We start from the raw sequence: 21699 nt of genomic DNA on the forward strand, positions 1-21699 counted from the left end.
TCCATTAAAGAGTGAGATTGTATCCTAGGAGTACCAGATCAAGTGTGACTAGTGCATGTTACTCCCAGGAGAGCCTCATCATATTTTGTCCCTGTTTTGGCAGGTCACATTCCATACTTTTCAATATACCGCTCTAAAATTGCTCATACTTTTTGTATAAAAACAGTTTCAGTACACTAGCCAATGCTACATTTATGCTTAAACTAAGGAGAATCAGGATATTTTTAGAACAAAAGAAATCCAAGAGACAGACATCAACACAGTAGTTGATATCATCCTAAATATGGATATATTCCATACAGATTAGCAGATTTCAGTCCAGAAAGATTCATCTAGTAGTAATTCTAATGTATTATTTATATCCTCCTGGAACAGCTTACTGTTAGAAGCCAGACTGGTCTGTTGTGCTGCAGCAGGAAACAACATACTGCTACACTGACTACAAGAACGGTATTCTGCTTTTCAGTTCAGTAAGTCCCCGTACAAGAAAAAAGACAAGTCTTCCCTTCTGATGTGTAATCATTTTAAGTGTTGATAAAAAACGTTAGGGAAGTGCATAATGTTAGAGAAAACACTGTTTCAAATAAAAACTTGGGAATAGTCGGCTTTAAGTATGTACATAGGCACAGGTTTACAGTGGTAAGGCTGTTAGAATGCAACTGAGGAAACTCTTCTCTTCTTTTACTTATTAGACTAACTGGTACAAGCTTTTATTTTGGATCCAAAAAAGGTGTTCATAGGCCCAAAAGACTGTCCCACCTTCTTCAGCTAAAACGACAGATACTATCTTTCCTTACATTTAATTCTGGAATGCAGCTACCATGTAACATCTCTTCAGTATTTTGCAGTACTATATATAATTTGTTTCACTAATTTGCTACTTTAATTTTCAGTTTCCTAGTAGAATGGCCAATAGGTCATCAATTTTACAGGTAGTGAGTATGTATGCAATCTTCTCTTTTCTACTTGTGCAACATCTTTTTAAGGCTTACAATCACTTCTACTTCTCAGTGACTGCTGTCTGCAGTTCATCTAAAATGTCAAGTAACGTAAAAAAAAATTTTTTTTCTTTTCAGATAGCATTATTTTTTCCCAAATGCAGTCATGATGAAAAAACATGCCTAGGCACTTATCCATCATTCTTCATGTCTCCTTGTTACTCCAGTTTACCAGCGACAGAATGGTCTTTTCATTGCAAAAGTCACCATACAGTAATAAGAGTTAAAACAAAATAAAAGCAAAGATGGTCACGTTTTGGCTCATAAACTCCTCATATCTGAAATTTCCCCCCTCAATGTATCAGCTAGATAAATAAAGACACTGCCTCTTAATTGTAACCATGTAGCCCTGTAATACAGTTTTTGCCATTGCTAGTAACAGGCCATAGGCTTTGTGTCGAATTTGCAAGGCCTCAAGACTGAGGCTTGTCAAGCTTGCTCTGCCTCGACTTTCCTTGACTTGCCTGCAGCTTTGATTTACTTTGTTTTGCTGCAACACCATTCCCTCTAACTGACCAGGTATCTATGGCTAATTTGTTTTACTTTTGTTACCTCTTATGGTAAAAATATAGTTTTATATAGACAGCAGTAAAAAAAAAGCAGAAAGAGATCATTAGGACTAAGGTAATGACGTAGTATAAGGAAATACAGGCCTGGTACCACCACAGCCAAGCCCTTGAGAAGTGGCGACAGAGGACGTGGAGCAGCGGAGCCCAGGCACGGGACGACACAAGATGAGGCGCAGGCTCGCGCTGGAGAGCCCACAACTATAAACAACTCTCAAATAGTCCATTAAAGAAATGCAGACCCGGAGCTGGACAAAACTGGTTTTAGGGGTAACAAAGAGAACAACGAAACAGTATCTAACATATGTAAAAGGCACCAAATACAGTACATTCAGATATGATGTGGAGCTGCAGACCAATGAAGAAGAGCAAAGGTGTAGAAGTGTGTTAGCAAACACATAAAAGTGCCGCCAAGTGGATCCTGCAGTGAGGAAAAAGAAACCATAAACATGAAAACCGTACTCCTCCTGGAGAAGGACTCCAGGCGCAGATAACCGGCCGTAACACACCCCTCCCACACACCCCGCAATGAAACTATGCACTTTAGCACCCAGAGGAGCAGCAGAAGGGTGAGCATAACATCAGGAAAAAGAGGGGAAACAAAGAAGCACGTGTAACAATTATAACTACATTATTATTCTTTCTCTTTCTGTAACAATTAGATTTGGACTAATAATGATTAGGCTTTTAAGATTTCAATTCTACTAATAAATTCATGGCTTTATTATTTTATATATGGGGTTTTCCTCTTTGCCCCTAAACAAGGCTTTGATGTAACATCCTGCAGTCTTGCTGCTCAATGACTCTTAAAACTGTTAATGCTATAACATCATCAGTACAACATTACTGTTTCAGAAAGAGTAAATCATAAACGTGTCAGGTCAGGGACGGCGCCCTCTGCAACTACACGTTAACACAGAAGCACCTCAGTCAAAACATGAAAATCTTCTTTCTCTCAAACTTTGTTGTGCAGTAAGCAGTTATTTATGAAGTTACTATGCTATTCTGAGATGTGATCTAGAGCAGGGCTGGTTTCGAACTCTGAAGTCAGCCGTGGTAAATTCCCTAGCTGGAAACATTTTTATGAATAGTTGATCTTCACTTCTCTTTCAGTCACTCTAGAAAGTGAATGAACAAGCTGGTGTGAACACCTCTCATGCTGAAGCATATCTTATGAGTGTGAGCCAGGGAGCCAAAATACTCTTGCACTATTGCATCTCTCCACCTTAATCCTGGGGATCCACAGCAGGTTAGCCACGACAACTAAGTATTACTTCATACTAAATCCACCATCTTCTGATACAGATCTCAGGGTATGGGATTAGGAATTACTTTCTTTCCCCTGTGTTTCCTCTTTACTCAATTTTAAGCAACTACTCTAGGGTCTTACATTTTTTGATACAGGTCACAATCTTTAGACCTTGTAGTCACTGCTTGCTTTTCCAGCTGCGGTTTCATTTCACTTCCTTCTCATCCTGCCTTACTTTGGTCCCAACACTAAATAATACATTTATTCTTGCAACAACCAATTGAGGAATCCATAAGAAGTCTGAGAATAATTCTTTTTACTAGTATTATCACTGCAGAGGTGTCTGAAGTCCCACTGCAAAAACCTGTGATGAGACACTTGAAGGATTTACAATTTAAATACAAACATGACAGCACAAGAAAAAGAATTACAAACTAATTTACGCACGAAAGAGACAAACATCGATGAAGCGACTAGGGTCACAAGTTAAACCTTCCAAGTCCAGTCCAGTGCCTCTGCTACAAGACTGTCAGTTGCTAGAGAACATCGGTATGGATATGAAAATTGAAGGCTGCAAGCTAAGATAACAACATTTAGCACAAGATGGTGTGGTTAAACAATGCAGTATTTTATCCATCTGTTATCCTTAGTTCTGATTAACACTGGGAGCATGAAAACAAACTTACTGCCTGGAAACCGACCCCAGGTTGCTGTTCTCAGACATGCTTCCATGTTTTAGAAAAGATACAAAAGCACTGGTGATGTGTCAAGTTACAAAGTGAAGCAAATGCCCAGCAACACTTTTTTCCCCTCTGTATATCAGGATCATTTCCAAGAGGATACTGCAAATTTGAAGCTAGCTATATAGTCTTCCTCTACATAAAATGACTGTGAACAGAAATGAAAGAAAACTGGAGGAGGTGCAAAAGATATTTCTTTGACTGAGATCTTTCAGAAAATGATTACAAGTTTCAGACTTCAGCAAATAACACAAACAAACAAATTCCCTTTTGCATACATCTTGTTATAACAGAAACACTTCATACTGTTAGCTATAATAACAGTAACAAGAACCATTATTTATATTGGCAATTACTAGACCTAAGTTACTTCCTATTACACTCTAACAATATACTGTACACCTAAAAAAACCCCACAAACACGCAAACACTCTGCAGGTATCCTCTTGGTGGGCAGTAAGAGCCTTTGCTTGCTGAGCAGGCGGAGGAAGTCGGGGTGCCCCCGCTGCCTGCAGGCCGCTCAGTGTTGCACCCACGCCGCAGAGCCTGCCGCAGCGCTGGCCCCGAGCGCAGGCACAGCTCAGGAGCTCACAACATTGCTCCTGTTGACAATTCAAGGCTTTTACACTTTAACGTAATAAGAGCGTGCATTCAGTCATAATACAATGTTTATTGATTTATTTTGGCTTACTACATCAGCCAGAATATGCATGCTGAAAGACAGAAGGACAACTTGACAGATAAAGCTCTCACACTACAAAATAAACTTAGAGAACCAGCCTTTGCATTTGCAAAGAAAAGGAAGTCCGAAGTCGGAAAGGGTTCATTCTCTCAGGCTGCTCTGTGGAAAAGTTTTAATTAAAGATAAAAATGAGATGTACAGTAACTCTAATAGAGATAGAAGAATTACCTCACATCATGGTTCTGTAGAGGACTTCTTGAAAGAGCACTTAAATGAAATGCTCCCCACTGTCCCCATTTATCAAAACTCTTGCACTCCACCTACTCAAATGTTTATGCTTTCTTCTATTTGTGAAGTTTTACCATGTGACTACTTAGGTGTATAGTAATAAGTATGCTCAAAATCACAGTTTCAAAGTACCACGGCCTCCTGTTCTAAGTACCACAGGGACAATTTGCGCCTACATACAAAAGAGGGGTGTCAGAGAGCTGAAGAGAAACGGAGGCAAACAGAGCTCGGAAGAAAAGGCAGGACACCTCGGCTGGCACGAGAGAGGAGAGGCTGCTACACAGATGAAGTAGCTTTCATGACATGTCAGACTGTAGAGGGGACGTGATTTCCCAAATTCCTCTCACTCTCCTGAGAAGATGACACCATAGTAACGGGAAACATGCTGCCTGCCTGAGAGCCTGAACAGTACCCTCTTTAGATCCTCGTTTAAACAGTCCATGCCACAAGCATACACTTTCAGCAAGATTAAAGAAATCAGTGCCCATCAAGGAAACAAAACTAAAATAACTTCCCTTCACAAACACCGTTCAAAAACAGATTATTTGTTTCACATGCTTAGTTTTTAATTCTTTGCACTTTGTAAATTGCATGCCTTCTGATTAGACTTACCGGATTTAACAACTGTTTATCATTTGATATATCAAATTTAAAAATAATGTACAGGAATTAGTTAGGCAAGGTTTTACATAAAAGAGATGTGGAAGTATATTTTTCTTTCTCTAGCTACCACAAATTAGGAAAATTTGTGCAAATTTTTTTTTCTAGAAAGTAACATCTAGCAAAGATGAAGGTGGCTGAAGAAACCACAGGTGACTTGGCTGCAAATGCTCATATATACTGTGCTTTTGCATCAACATTTTATTCAATAGAAGCAATGAGGTCTGGAATTTTTAAAACCATTTCAGGGGCTCTGACACCTAATAATCTTTAAATTTATCAGAAGACCGGTATCCAGCACTAAGACATCCAGAACTTAGAAAGGTTCTTTACTCTCAGCATCAGTCATTTTACAAAGCCAGAACAAGTTTTTGAGATATTACAATGACAACTGAAATACTTCCTAACACAAAACAAAAAACAAACAAAAAACCCAAACCCAACCTTCCCCCAGATGAAAGTATATATGCCATACTGAAAAGTCTTATGATACGTCCCAGACTCCTCACATTTTCAAGCTGGATCTGCAGATTTAATCGAGAGAGACAGCCTCTATGCAATTATTTCTCAACCTTGAATTCACTGCTCCACTTTGATTTTGCACTGTATTCTAAAGGGTCTACCGATAATATCTGGAAGAGTCTGAAGTAATTCACTGTCTGAGCAGAGTGGAACTGTATGAGGACAGTGGAACGTTAAGAAAGAAAATAATCTCTGTGCAAAGGATCAGCACAACATCCATAGGCTAATTATCAATCCTACATAGCCCATTGTTTTAAACGCAAACTAATGAAAACAATATAGCATCTTACTTAAGCATAGTCAATTAAAATAAGCTTAGCAGCTTCTGGATAAGGCATAAACTCTAAATTAAATTAGATTGCTACCAAATGTAATCTCACAACAAAAAAAATCTGTGAATTATGGTTTACAGAAGCTTTACATGTCACTGTACTTCAGCTATGGAATATTCTAAGATCATAACAACGACATACCTACCCAAAATGGAATGATTTCTTAAGTAGATCTTATTTCTCTGATGCAAGTTACTTAATGTGTTTGCTCTCTGGCCACACAGTATTTTACGGCAGGAATTTTATGAGAACCTTTCTTTTGAAGATGCACATATCATTAGTCTTTCTACTTAATTTCCGCTGAGCACACAATAACCATGTTACTCATTTTAAGATACATTCCTGGTATTTTTGCCCCTCTCTTCCCCCCCAAAATCTCATAACAATCTGTGGTTTTTAATTCTGTTCCTATTTAGATGGTTTCAAGAAGGTAACCACAATTGTGTAAGTGATACGAATATATATCATTTTTGTTATGTTTTTATACAAAATATATTTAGCTACTAGAAACTGATAATATACACAGCAACAATCAGCTCATTATTCAAAGAAAAATATTTATGTTATGATAAATAATAAATGCAAACATCTTGTAAAAATAAGATATGCATAAAGATACTCCAAAATGCCACTACTTAAAAGTTAGGAAATCCTGAATGCTAGTGTTTCCCATTTAGAAGATACGAATGTTCAGATTTCCTGTGATCCCATTGATTAAATTGCACAGTATTTCTTCCCACTTCAAGTCTGGTTTACATCACAAAACAACAAGAAGTCCAACAGAAACTAGTTACATACTTATCTTTACCCATCAAGATTGGATTCTACAAAGAACGGATTAGCGTGAATTAGAAAAACTACATGTAGGAAGAGGTCATAAATCCTTGTTTGCAGGAGACCTAACCTTAGATAGTACTATCTTAAAGGAATATTAAAATACATCATTAAAAAAAAAAGGTTAGAATGATTTACAAAAGCATGCCAAACTCTACAAGCATAATTCATTTTAAACACCTACTTGCTTCTGTAGCCACCGTTCTCGCCTTCTTTGTTTTCTCCTTAAACTTTTCAGCTTGTTTCTCTCTCTCTTACTCAGCTTTTGGTTGAAGGAAATACTTGCAGGCTGCGCAAGACCAATAGGTGTGATGTATTGTTCGTCTTCTACAGCACTCACAGATGAAGCAAGGTTCATCACAAAAGGTGACTGATCAGCAAGGGCACTCCTGGAATATTGCCCAGTAGCTTCAAAATCACATTCACTTTCTGCTTCTCTATGTACTAATGGGTTAAAGGAAGTAACTTGAAACCTTTTCTGCAGTTCTTCAGCATTCAAACTGAACTGGTCCTGAAAAGCCGTATCCTCTTTCTGATTGGACTCTAATTGCAAGTCACATCTTGTGTAAACAGGTGGATTTTCATTTTGGCCATGGCAAATAGTTCCCACACCGGAAGTTCCACATGAAGCAGGCAACAAAACAAGCCTCTCTCCGATACTTAAATCCAAACTACGTGACCTTCTGTGAAAAGCTTTTACAGCACGTACATCATTTATCGGCCAGGCAGCAGAAAGATTTTTTTTTTGATTGAATGCCTTTAAGGGAATTTTTTTACCCTTCATCTCAAAACCGGGCGATGTTACTTCCAGACAAAGTGCTTCTATTAATCTTCCAATGCCATCATTATTTCTGGCCATAGATGAAAATCCTTGGTTTTTGATTTCCAAAGTTGCAGTTACCACTTTGTGGTGGGGATCCTTGTTAAAACCAGATTGAATTCTGCAGAGTGGTAAGCGTTTTGCTAATGGTTTTGCCAATTTAACAGAGGAAGCTGGCTGATAGTCAGTCCGACTCTTGCAGAAATGTATATTTACAAACTGTCCACAGGAGCACTTTGTGTTGGAAACAAAGTTAAAGCCCCCTAAGCGGGCCTCACAGAACGGACAGTGCAGTTTTCCAGTTGTCCACTGTGCCTATTAACAAGAAAAGAAAAAAGAACAACAGATTCATTGTACATAAATGATTAAGAAACCATTACTAGATTTACTTTTCTCCTTCAGTGAAAGAGTAAACCCTTTTAAACACAGGAAAAGAGACTGCACAGAAAAAAAAAAATCCACTATCAATAATGTTCTCTCAAAACACTGCTTGCTGAAGTGAGAACTAATTCTAAGAAATCTAGAACAAACACACATTTCAACATGTAGAGGCTTTATTTTAAAAATTTGTCTATTGAGAGAGTAACGCTGCAATACTAATGAAAATATTAGATCCTTTAAAACACTGAAATCAATTCACCATGTTAACCTGGAACTGGCAAGCACAGTTTCTCACTTGAGTTTTCTGAGTGCTGATACAGCTCTTGCATACTAAGTACAGCGGAAGAAGATTTCTCACGAGATGAGTGTAGCTTTTGCTTTGCTTATGCGACAGCGTTCAAAATGGTACTAAATGTATTTTGGTGTATGCAGTATTACACCATAAGCTGTGTGCAGGCACCGTCACAGACCCTTTATATTGTATCTTTAAGACGACAGTTATTGTCATTATTTGCAATTTTATGAACCTCATTTCAATTCTAAAGCCACTTTTTCAAAGGAAAACTTATCACAGATCTATAAACACACACACACACACACTCAATAATTTCAGTAAATATATTAATCTGTTCAGCAGAAACATTGTGAGGATTAAAGTTATGCAAGTGTTTGCAGGATCAAAGCAAAGATGAGCAACAACGCTGTCAACCCTGGTCACACGTAACTCACTTGTGTGCCTAGAGTAAGTGAGGTTGAGCTCTGAACATTACAGAAGCTGCCCAGATATTTCTAGCTAAGCATTGCTTTTAGTTGCCTGTATATACCTTTGCAATTAGACTGAGAAGACGTTGCCATGACTGATGCTTGCCTGAGTGGACGCTTCAGAAAGTTTCAGTAAAACCAGTTTTGCAGTTTCAGAAAAAGCTTGTGTGCTAAAAAAGGTTATGTTTTGGTATGCAACACTAGAAAAAGTTCTGGAAACTCTTCCTTGAGAAACTTACTCCCATGTCTTGTGTTAAAAGCTCAAAATTTCACAAAATGTGAGAGATGTGCCTTTTGTTGCACCTACAAGAATCTGTTTGAATCTGGACATGTTATTAGCCTAGAGGGGAAAAAAAAAAATCTCAGGTTACATATGCTCCATAAAACTTTCTGAAGGCTTTAAGATCCCTGAAAATTCCTTGAACATGCACAGCCCCTTTCACAGTTTATAAGGCTGACCAATTTGTGTCTATGCCATTCCCCAAAACAACTAAGCTGGTTCAAAAACTTACTGTGAGCTTCCCACATGCCATTTCCCGGATGCTATAGGCTAGGCACTACAATTGAGAAAAAAAGCGGCATCTCTCTAGTGCCTTCAGTGAGTCTTGTTAGCACTCAGGTACTATAGAATAGTAACTTAGATCTCCAAATGCAGGGGAGGAATGAGCTATGAAAAGTCAGGGAAGAACGTAAGAGCCTGATAAAACTAGGAAAAAAGGAGAAGAAATGGAAGAGAAAGGACATCTCTGTTCCACGTGCATAGAGACTGGGAGATGAGGTGCAATGCAAGGAAGTCCAGGATTGATTTTGCGTGAACTTGGAAACGGACTGTGGAAACGCTGACTCAGTAAAAAAGGCAACAGCCTAACTGTGGAGGAGGTGGTAGGGGGAAAATCAGCAAGATCTGAAAAGGAGCTGAGGGGACACAATTTCATGATGGGCTGCATAAAAAGGGAAAGCAGGGAAGAGGTAGCCAAAGCAGCTAGAACAAGTGATATGTGACTGGCAAAGGAAAATAACAGGCCAATAAAAGGCCACTAACACCACTAGCCAGATATTTATAATTATTTAAGAATTTCTATACACTGAAGCGTGTACGAAACCAAAGGAGATTGGTTAAGAACAGGGACAGATGGCAAAAAAGAACTGGCTAGGAAGCAGTAGGTTGTTACAGCCTGCAAATAGATTTTGCGCTTATGTAAAATGATTTAGCCTTTGATTCAGAAGTCATACAGGAGAAAATAACACATGACCACAAAATTATTCAGATCTGGGTAAGTAAGAATTGTGTAAAAAGCCCTCACATTTATCCATAAACCGATAGGACCTTTCTACAGAAGTCAGAAGGGAATGAAGCAAGAGCTTCCAGGATGTGAAAGGACAAAATCAGGGCTAAGACAGCTGAAGGCTTTTACATAGAACTGGATTCTCTGCCTCTGCCAGAGGAACACTGCTCCTCTGCTATCTTCAGCAACTATTTTAAGCCTTTTCCGCATAGTCACTGTGTGTGGTTTTCTTATTTTCCTGGTCTCCAACTTGTCTCTCCAGGCTTTTAAACGCAGAAGGCTGGGCATTTACAGCTAGCGGTGAAAAGCATAAAACTAGTTGCAATACATGAAATCATAAGAATACAAAGTACTGAAAAAAAATGGGGGTCTTTATGATCAGGCATTCAAGATTAGGAAACTCAGCAGGAAAATACCTCCTTGCTGCTCAAAGCTTTTTACCCCAGCGGGGAAATGTTTGTGAAACAGATGCTCTATTTTGCCCTGCAATGCTGAAGTCTAAAAGATCAGTAATTTTAAGAAGAGCTTAATTAATGTTTAACAAAATAAAACACAGGGCAAAACAATGAAGACGGAAGATGAAACACATCTGCTTAGCTTGCTTTGACTGCTTAGCTTTACAGTCATAACAATTTTTGCTTTGCATATTATTTTCAGGATGGATTTCTGATGTAAATCTTGTAATATAGTAAAGCTTAGACACTGAAGTCTAAGCAGAAAGGAATGCAGGTTGCATTTGACTGTCAAAATCAAGTAGGACTGATCAGAAGAAAAACCTTACAGCAAAAAAGTATCACTATTTCTGCTTCTTATATCCATGCAATAACATTAACTTTTAGACCCAAAATAACCTAAATACTCAGCTGAAGCAATCATTTCAACAGCAAAATCGTGAGCTGGTTTGTAATTTCAAATGGGCAGATAAAACTCAAAAGCAGCGACACTGCTTGTCATCAGACCTTTGAATTTGCAGAAGTGCAAGTATTTTCTATTTATATGACAAAATAGCACAGGTGATGTAAAAAACAGACATCACGTTGTATTCCAACAATTGATCTCTAATAAACTATTAATCCAGTTTTATGGAGTAACATGCTCCTTACCATTACAGTGAATATAAGTACTACAAGACACAAGGATGAAGACAAGCCAAAATACAAAGCCTTTATAATTAATATAAATGTAAAGCTTTCATAAAATAAACAGAGGAACCCTGCGAGAGTAGGTTGGACAAATATAAACACATTCATCCGTAAATGGCCAAGAATATTCCAGTTCTAGATTTTGTGCATATAGAAAAAAATATTTAAGAGCAAAGGAAAAAAAAACCTCTGTAAATGGCAATGATAGAAACTACTGACGGAAATTCCCTGAATAAAAAAGATCTGTATACGATATGTGGGCCTCATTGGAAAAGTGCCCTTCATATTTGTTCCCTGTACTTATTTCCCATTTTATTGAATACAGATGCAAGTTAAAAAAAATTACCTTTTCAATAACACATTTCACCCACTCTGGAATGGCTTCTAAGTTCACATGCCATATGTTGCAAGTCTCCTGAGCAGCAGCTGAATGCTGAGGCGCCTGTTAAATACAGAAATATTGTATCGATACTCAACATTCACGTATGTTTTTCCTTTGAATATAGCCAGAAATCAGCCTCCCAAACTCAGTAAATGTTTTATTAACAACTGATAAACTTCAAAACATGTTGTGCATTCTGTAAGCCAAAAATAAGGTACATGCTGTCAGTAAGACTCTGTTTCCGAATCTAAGGAGACTGGACAGACTCTGATATGGAGGTGGGGTTTTTTTGTAAGAACAGAAAGTATGCAATGGTTGATCTTCTAAGTGCATTAGGAAACTGATTTTGCAAACATCAGTTTTCCAGTGAAGAGAGGACAAAGTTAAGTTCTAGTTCATATGAAAATTGTGGTCAGTACCAGAGAATCATTCTACCAAGAATTTCAAATTCATTTTCTCAAAATGGTTGTTAGAATAACTCACTGAGAACCCAAGGACTTTCAGTAAATTTTATTGAGTTTTTATTGCAATAATGTGACCAGCTGCAGGAAAAAAAAAAAAAAAGATTTCAAAAATATTCATATTTTAGTTGAGCTTCCAAATTGTCGCATTTCACTAACTGATGCTAAAATAAGTACAATTACATAACTATATTCTAGTGCAAAAGGAATTAAAATATTTTAATATGATTCAGAATGACAATAAAGTTATAAAGGTGGCTAAGTTATAGAAAACTCTGAAGATCATAAAAGCCTTAAAACCAGGTATTAAAAGTTATGAACATGGAAAAAATCCTGATTCCTATGTTATGAAACTCATGTGCAGTAACAGTTCTATTATGCTGAGAAGTGAAAGTAGGTCTGTATATCGAAGACAGAAATTTTTAGCAACTCTTCCATTAATGTCAGCAGAATTTAAAATACCTAGATATATTTACCATGCTTGTGTTGTCTTCTTCCTCATACCTATGGAGAGAACTTGTGCAAAAATCCTTGTACTTCAACTTGGATATATTTCTGACTTACGGAGTTTATACTGCATTCGTAATGTCAACGTTCGATTAAGATTTGCTCTAAGATTCTGTCCTCCCCAAGTCTCCTTCACTTACAACTCATCTATGTGTTTGATTGAAGTTCTAAAATTCAGCACGGAAAGAATACGTTTGCTAACACAGTGAAAATATTACTCTTCTCATCTTTGTAGAATATTTGCTTTCCAGTATCTCAGAAAAGAGCGGTAACTTGTGTGTTTTATCTGCTACTTACAGAAAGAACTCTTTCGGTTGTGTGCACAATGAAGGTGGATCTCCACTAGCAACTGAAAATACCTGGTTCCACCACGAGGGATTCATGTAACAGACAACGATACCCTCTACTGTTCACTACTTCCTTTCCCATAAAGAGTTGAAATTATCCCCAACCCCTCCCCCTCCACCCCAAAACCTAAACTATGCACAAAATAAAAAACCTGAAGTATAGAGTGTAAAAAATATTCCAGAACCTCAAGCTCTGTGGGTGAGGGGAGTGCACTGTAACAAATTTAACAAAACAAAAAAACCTCAGCTCTCTAACAATATACATATCTATGCTATGAGATTAAGATCATATCTGTATTATGGGTAGCTGACTCTATTCATATTAACTCCAAATCCAGAAACACAGGAAAGCATAGTGCAGTAACAGCAAAGCCATCTTGGATGGAAACAGTCTAAGTACACTCGCATTGAATTTCACCTCTGCTCAAGAGATGGGTCTTTCTTGCTTGATGCAGCGCTACAGCACTGCATGGATACATACATGCTGCTGCTGGATCCAACTGAGTATGTCAGCGCAGCTATGCTGGCTTAGGAAATCTGCATTAGGCTTGACTTTTACAAAGACGACCCTTTCTACAAAACAGGACAGCATGTAAAAATATTTGCAACAGGAAATGAAATGTTAAATATGACTTGTATACTTTGCACTGTGCGAGAAATAAAAATATATTCAGTGAATTATTTTAATGACAACACATCCTCAAAACCTGCATAGAAAAGGAGAGATTTTCAATATGTATGAGATAGGCTAGTTTTTGCTTTCATGCTTGTAAGATCAGGCAGGTATGTCAAGCACAGACAACATGTATGATCTCTGGAAGAACAGTGACACCCTGGAACTGAGGTGTTTCTTTGTAAATTTGTCCATAATCTGTGCTTTCAATTTAAAAGTCGGTGTAGTTATTCCATTTAAGTGGAGTTCCGTCAAGTTTATACTGGAATTATGACATTATTGGCACTACAGAAAACAGGACGTGTTTTAAGAAAATATTGTTTAAAACGTCAAGAACGTGCAAACAGAGACTTATACAGATGTGTAGTATGACATATTTTAAAACAGAGAGGTATAGCTGGCATTAATGGTTTAACACCTAATCCTAAATATTTCTGGTAACTCCTGAGAAGTGTTGCTTTTTTAAAACTACTGGAAAATTTTGGACAATGTACAACAACAATACATATTTCCATTTAACTTTAACAAGATGCATGCAGCAGCAGACACTAATAGAACACTAGCAATACAGCATTTAAGAACAAATGCAAACTGTTTTAGATGGTCATCCGGTCAGATGTATCTTCTGAACTGTTTTTGAGTATAGACTATCCCCTACTTTTTCAAAATGAATAGCAAAAGTAACTGATGTAGAAATGTTTGACACACAATTATCTGTCACAGTGGAAATTAGTATCTGTATTTAAAATACACCTTAGAAACACAGAGCTCTGTGTTAAGAGATAGATAACCAGTTCTTAAGAGTGATTAACAGATCCGATTTTTTATATGAAAAACGGAACACTATATAATTACCCAAGCTAACAGACAAAGGCTATATCGTGAATATCAGCCCTCATATTGTGGAGCACAGAGGTGATCACTGCCCTCGTGGCTTCATCAGCATTCCTGCCTCTAATGAAACGATCCATATTTTAGTAACTGTCTTCTCAGGACGTAAATTACTAGGTGAAAGCAAATACTCCTCTTATGTTTAAAACCAAAGGCACTGAAAAAAGTTACAAACTTCCTTCAGACTCCCTACTTACTCTGGATGGTTTTTCTCCATGACGTTTTATAAGGAAAACGGAATTTGCTATGTATTTTCTACATCTCCAGCAACGTAGCGCATCAGTCTCTTCATTACTCATTTCCACTTGTGATTCCTTAGATCTGTAAAGAGAGCAAAAACATACAACTCAAGTCATCTGTTATATCCACACGTGCTTTCCTCTTGCAACCCCCATGTCTATCAGTAGTCTATCTTCACTGTAGAGGAGATTAATATTTTATTTATAAACAAAATTTTCTGATCTTGTATAGCATGCTACCTGGAAAAACATGTGATGCCATATAATAAGAAAGAAAGCCCACACAGAAGGAAAGACTGTTTTCTCAATGCACCTCTGGAAGCTCGTTCCCTTAAATTATTTTGTGTGGGAGGATCAGCGCTGCCGCTGCACTAAGTCAACAGGGCTTTTCACAGACCTGAATTAGCCTGCTTGTCAAACAGAGACTTAATTTAAGACAACAACCAGAAGGACAGAATAGCTGTTTTTCTGTTTGCACCTTACTAATGTTCTGATGTCTCTCTTTGGTCTTTTCTAATCTGTGTCCAAAGGCTTCTCTTTTTGGCAAGCTTTCTCCAACGCTCTTCTTTCTACCTATTTCCGTTGTGGTAGCTACCCGAAAAGAAACCTAAGGTGGTCTTTTACATTTATACACTCAACTCAAACATTATGCTATAGTTATGCCTACTCACAGTGCTGAAGTGCACAACGCTTCCTGACAAGGAAGCTGTGCCATAAAAATTAAAACAAGTATTAAAAGAATGTGTTCCTCCACAATCCAAATGTCTGATTCTGCAATTCATTTAACGACTTCATTTGTATTTACTTTTCACTAACAAAGAAAATTAAAGTCCTCAACGTAGGTTGTCTGCACAGCAGTTTAATTTACTAAATCCCCAATCCTTGCGTTTTCCCCATTTCCATCTTTCGCTCTTCTGCCTTGTTTACTAAAGGAATGAAAGACTATGAAATAAACAAACACATTGGTTAAACCTTGTTTTTCATTTGTATCTGAATTCTTGTTACAGCAGAATTCCTCCTTTTTCTAAGTGTGTAGAGTTTGAAATTTAGTTTGACAAGAAAGAACTAAAACAATGTGTGCCTACATTAGACTCCTAGCTCAAGCGTACATACAGGTTTTAATAAGTAGATCCACACTAATGAAATGAATGAAATGAAACTCAAGCAAGCGTTAAATCTTTTCTTGCAATTTTACAAAAAATTAAAATGAATTTTTTGAAGATGCCAGTTGTCTTTGTTTCTAGATAAGTGAACGTAAGAACTTAATGTAAATTAAATCGGCCAGGCAAGAGATCATGGAAGAGATACTTACAGAAAAGGGAGAATTTACACTGGAAGTCTGTCTCGTTCGCAACAAAAATCTGACGATTCTAATGCCTTGACTCTCAAGTTTTTATTGACCTGGCTATGCCAGAGCTGCTACTTTCTGTATCAGACACATTTTGAAAGTTGAATGTATAAAAATGTTAGGCCTGTCTATGAATTACATATATTAAAAACAGCAACAACAACATACTCAGGTTCTGAAAGATTTAACAAGCAGCATGGATCACTTTGCTATGATAAACGTAGCACTAGACTTCACAGGGCACTGAAGGAGTGACTAGCAGTTGCGAATTTGCTTCTATCAGTCCAACACCGTAAAGCTGTTCTAATTAATTCATTCTTGCCAATTTCATAAAATACACCTTTCATTCAATCTTACAACAGCTCAGTGAGAACCTCAAATCTAAGACGAAGCAGGAAGGACAACCATTTTTTGCACAATAAGGCCAGCTCAAATGTGCATTTCAGGTACAGTCATAACCCCTATGTACTAAAGATACATTCTTGCAAAGTGCTACAGTTAAGTGATATCCATCCTCCACACCATATATACCATACCTGTGTATTCAAACTGTATATAGGTCTCCGTATACATCCTGTCCCCATTATATAATTCTTAAGGGGAAAAAAAATACAACTCCGCTTTGCTATCTGTTGAATAGCTGCTTCATTTGAGGCTGATGACAGTTACTGAAGAAGGGTGTTAAACAATTGGCGATGCACCCCTGAAATCACAGATAAAAAAAGTGATGCATAAAGGGGTGCTGCTGTATTTCAAGACAAGGTTGAAGTAATGCAAACAAAGGCTGTCTAGTCATCAGTGATATCTGAAGTGATGAAAACTTTCTTTTACTTGAACAGTGTCCAGCAAGCAATCACTGATTTACAGCAAAATAAAAGCTTTGTATTTTTTGATAAACACTTTAAAAGTATTTTCTTAGTTCTGCATAGGCCTTTCACTTAAAAATACATTTTCGTAAGAGAAATGAATGTATAACACACAATAATCTACATAGCACAGGTTTTATTTTGTGTAACCAAGAATGCTGATAGTGAATTATATATAAAAAAAAATCCCACAAAATACAGGTAATTTTTAAGACTATTTTACAGTAGGCTAAAGTGTTCCGGCCCAACAGAATTTAAAAGAGGAAATTCTTGTAGATCTATTAAAATTCTGCACATTCACATCCTTCTGCAGTTCTTATAGAGGACAGAGGAAACACTACCATTGCACACCAACACATTGTATAGGCTTTCACATGTACCACATTAGAAAACAGCAAATATAACATTTCTGATTTGTTAGATGAGCATTGTTTTTTATTTTGATTGGCATAAAACTTAAATGGTGACTCAAAAGCACACAAATACAGAATTTGGCAGGGTTTTTATTGGTTAAATGAAATTTAACCAAAGGGTCCTGGATATATTTTTAATCAGTTTTTATTTCTTATGTTTTGCATTTAGAATTATTAAAAGGCATCTGGTTCTCACCTTGTTTTGTCTTCTAGCAATGATGCCACCATCAAGGCCATAGATTCCATTCTGAGATCCAGGCACTCAGCAACTAGATAGTGTTACTCTCAGTGGGTCTTTTTAGTCTGGCACAGGGCCACGTTTGCTGTGCCTGTACTGCTTCCAGATTAGTTGGCCTGTGAGCTCATGTTAACTTCCAAAATAGCATGTAGACATATCTGAGTGTCAAAAAGCCTATGTTCCCTCTGTGGCTCTTCTTTTGTGTCCTTCAAACCTTTTTCTATGATTCACTCCCAAGATGAGAGGGTCATAAGAGTTCCTTCCCAAGTCAGAGACCTCAGTCCTAATTTCTGAAAAACATTTGTCTAACCTTCTCTTACAGACCTTTGATGGATACTCCACAGCCTTCCCAAACTACTTCACTACCTTGCTATCTTTATCATTATAACTTTTCCTCTTAACAAACAGCCTGAATGTTCTTGCAATTTAAGCCTTACTTTTTCCCTTATCCGCCACGTATACAGAGAACAAAACATCGTCTCCTCCTTTTCTTTTGTTCAAGAACATTTTACAATTTGAAGCACTTCAGAGAATCACAGAGTGGTGGAGGTTGGAAGGGACTTCTGGAGATCATCTGGTCCAATCCCCCTGCTCAAGCAGGGTCACCTAGAGCACGTTGCCCAGGATCGCATCCAGGCGGCTTTGGAATATCTCCAGGGAAGGAGACTCCACAGTCTCTCTGGGCAACCTCTGCCAGTGCTCTGTCACCCTCACAGGAAAGAAGTTTTTCCTCAGGTTCCATCTGAGGTTTTTCCTCAGATGGAACTTCCTGTGTTTCAGTTTCTGCCCGTTGCCTCTTGTCCTGTCCCTGAGAACCTCTGAGAAGAGACTGGCCCCATCCTCTTGCCACCTTCCCTTCAGATACTTGTACGCACTGATCAGATCTCCTCTCAGTCTTCTCTTCTCCAGGCTCAACAGGCCCAGCTCTCTCAGCCTTTCCTCATAGGAGAGAAGCTCTGGTCCCTTAATCATCTTAGTCGCCCTTCACTGGACTTGCTCCAAGAGCTCCATGTCTCTCTTGTAATGGGGAGCCCAGGGCTGAGCACAGGGGATAGATCACCTCTCTTGACCTGCTAGCAACACTCTTCCTAATGCACCCCAGGATACCACTGGCCTTCTTGGCCCCAAGGGCACATTGCTGGCTCGTGGTCAACTAGCTGTCCACCAGGACTCCCAGGTCCTCTACAGAGCTGCTTCCCAGTAGGTCAGCCCACAACCTGTACTGCTGCATGAGGTTATTCCTTCTTGGGTGCAGGACCCTGCACTTGGCTTTGTTGAACTTCATGACCATCTCTCCAGCCTATCCAGGTTCCTCCAAATGGCAGCACAGTCTTCTGGTGTGTCAGCCACTCCCCCCAGTTTAGTATCATCAGCAAACTTGCTGAGGAGACACTCTGTCCCTTCATCCAGGTCATTGATGAGTAAGTTAAGCAATACTGGACCCAGTATTGACCCCTGGGGGACACTGCTAGCTGCAGGCCTCCAACTAGACTCTGCGCCATTCACCACAACCCTCGGAGCTCGGCCATCCAGCCAGTTCTCAAGCCACCTCACTGTCCACTCATCCAGCCCGCACTTCCTGTGCGATGTGATGGGAGAGTGTCCAAAGCCTTGCTGAAGTCCAGGTAGACAACATCCACTGCTTTCCCCTTATCTACCCAGCCAGTCATTGCATCAGAGAAGGCTATCAGATTGGTTAAGCATTATTTCCCCTTAGTGAATCCATGCTGACTACTCCTGATCACCTTCTTGTCCTTCAGATGCTTAGTGATGACCTCCAGGAGGAGCTGTTCCATCACCTTTCTAGGGATGGAGGTGAGGCTGACAGGTCTGTAGCTTCCTGGCTCCTCCTTCTTGCCCTTTTTGAAGACTGGAGTGACACTGGCTTTCTTCCAGTCCTCAGGCACCTCTCCTGTTCTCCAAGTCCTTTCAAAGACGATGGAGAGTGGCCTAGCAATGATGTCTGCCAGCTCCCTCAGTACTCGAGGGTGCATCCCATCAGGGCCCATGGACTTGTGGGTGTCAGGTTTGCCTAAAGGATCTCTAACACCATCCTCCTTGACCAAGGCAAAGTCTTCCTTTCTCTAGAGTTTCTCCCTGGCCTCCAGGGTCCAGGATTCCTGAGGGCTGGCCTTAGCAGTGAAGACTGAAGCAAAGAAGGCATTCAGTATCTCTGTCTTCCCTGTATCCTTTGTCACCAGGGCCCCTGTCCCACTCAGCAGCAGGCCCACATTTTCCCTAGTCTTCCTTTTGTTACTGATGCAATTGAAGCCCTTCTGGCTGTCCTTGACATCCCTTGCCAAATTTAACTCCAAATGGACCTTGGCCTTCCTTGTCGCATCGTTGCATACTCTGACAATGTCCCTATGTTCATCACAAGTGGCCTGTCCCTGCTTCTACCTTCTGTAGACTTCCTTCTTCTGTTTGAGATTTGCCAGGAGTTCCTTGTTCATCCATGCAGGTCTCCTGTCCCTTTACTCGACTTCTTGCTCATTGGGATGCACTGCTCTTGAGCCTGGAGGAAATGACCCTTGAGTATCAATGAGCTCTCTTGGACTCCTCCTCCTTCTAGGGCCTGATCCCACGAGATTCTTCCAAGAAGGTCCCTGAAGAGGCCAAAGCTGGCTCTCCTAAAGTCCAGGGTTGCAATCCTACTTATTGCCCTGCTCCCTCCTCGCAGGATCCTGAACTTCACCATCTCACGGTCACTGCAGCTAAGGCTGCGCCCAACCTTCACATTTCCAATCAGTCCTTCCTTGTTTGTTAGTACAAGGTCCAGCAGCACACCTCTCTTCCATCACCTGTTGTGAGGGCAACTGCTCTCAGGAAGCAGGAAGCTCCTAGATTGTTTGTGCCTTGCTGTGTTGTTCCTCCAGCAGATGTCAGGGTGCTTGAAGTCCCCATGAGAATTAGAGCCTGTAATTGTGAGGCTACTTCCAGCTGTCTGTAAAAGGCCTCATCTACTTCCTCTTCCTGGTCAGGTGGCCTGTAGCAAACACTCAGAACAGTGTCACCCTTATTAGTCTGCCCTTTAATCCTTACTCATAAGCTCTCAACCCGCTCATCACCCACCCCAAAGCAGAGCTCCATACACCATTCCAGGTGTTCTCTCACATAAAGGGCAACTCTACCACCTCACCTTCCTGGCCTCTCTTTCCTAAAAAGTATGTGCCATTCATGACAACATTCCAGTCATGCAAGCTGTCCCACCATGTCTCTGTAATTGCAATGAGATCAAAGCCTTGTGACCACAAACAGATCTCTAACTCTTCCTGTTTATTCCCCATGCTGCGTGCATTGGTGTACAGGCACTTCAGAGAGGTATTCAAGCATGCCAGTTTCCCCGGAGGGGTGCAAGACGACACCCAATAGTCATGTCTTGTAGGCACCTCCTTGGCTGCATGCACTTGCTGGAGGTATCCCCACTTGAGCCCTGTTTTGCTGTCTGGGTGGTCTCTATAACTCTCCCCTTCCTCCTTCTTTCCTAGTTTAAAGCTCTCCTTGCCAGGTTGGCCAGTCTGTTGGCAAAGATGTGTGTGGCCCGTTTAGTGAGGTGGATCTCATCTCTCCCAAACAGTTGTCAATCCTCAGACAGGGTCCCATGGTTATAGAAACCAAAACTCTGTTGCCAACACCAGCAACTCAGCCAGTTGTTTACTTGGAGAATCCATCTATTCCCCCTCTCATCCTTCACCCTAACTGGCAGGATTGACCTGGGCCCCCCAGACCCTTTAACATCATCCCCAGAGCACTGAAATCCCATTTGATAGTTTCCAAGTTGCCCTTGGTATCATTGGTGCCCACACGGAACAGTAGCAGTGAGTAACAGTCGGACGCACGGACAAACCTCAGCAGTCTTTCCATGACATCGCTGATTCGAGCTCCCGGCAGGCAACAAACCTCTCTAGTCAAGTGGTTAGGTGGGCAGATTGGTGCCTCTGACCCCTGCAGCAGGGAGTCACCCACAACAATCTCTTGCTTCTTCTTCCAGGTGATCCTGCATGGCATAGGGTTTCTTGGCTCTGTTGCTTCACTTGAAGCCACTGCCAGCTCCTCCTCAGCTTTAAGGGCA

At 39.7% G+C, this 21699-nt stretch overlaps 1 protein-coding gene across 6 annotated transcripts in view; it reads right to left on the minus strand.

Moving 5' to 3' along the window:
* The window catches only part of LOC138064628 (E3 ubiquitin-protein ligase RNF180-like), a 71985-nt gene that overhangs the window by 46677 nt on the left and 3609 nt on the right, over window positions 1–21699 (minus strand). For 4 of the 6 annotated variants that reach the window (XM_068928069.1, XM_068928065.1, XM_068928070.1 and 1 more), the window contains exons 2-5: window positions 16647–16813; window positions 14721–14844; window positions 11609–11704; window positions 7056–8006 (exon numbers count right to left, since the gene is read on the minus strand). In XM_068928069.1, the coding sequence (XP_068784170.1) occupies window positions 7056–8006; window positions 11609–11704; window positions 14721–14822 (1149 nt within the window). In that variant the 5' untranslated portion in view covers window positions 14823–14844; window positions 16647–16813. The remainder of the gene's footprint in view (window positions 1–7055; window positions 8007–11608; window positions 11705–14720; window positions 14845–16646; window positions 16814–21699) is intronic. The other 2 variants (XM_068928067.1, XM_068928068.1) reach the window with 1 other exon arrangement.

The sequence above is a fragment of the Struthio camelus genome, chromosome Z (assembly GCF_040807025.1).
Source record: "Struthio camelus isolate bStrCam1 chromosome Z, bStrCam1.hap1, whole genome shotgun sequence".
NCBI lineage: Eukaryota > Metazoa > Chordata > Aves > Struthioniformes > Struthionidae > Struthio > Struthio camelus.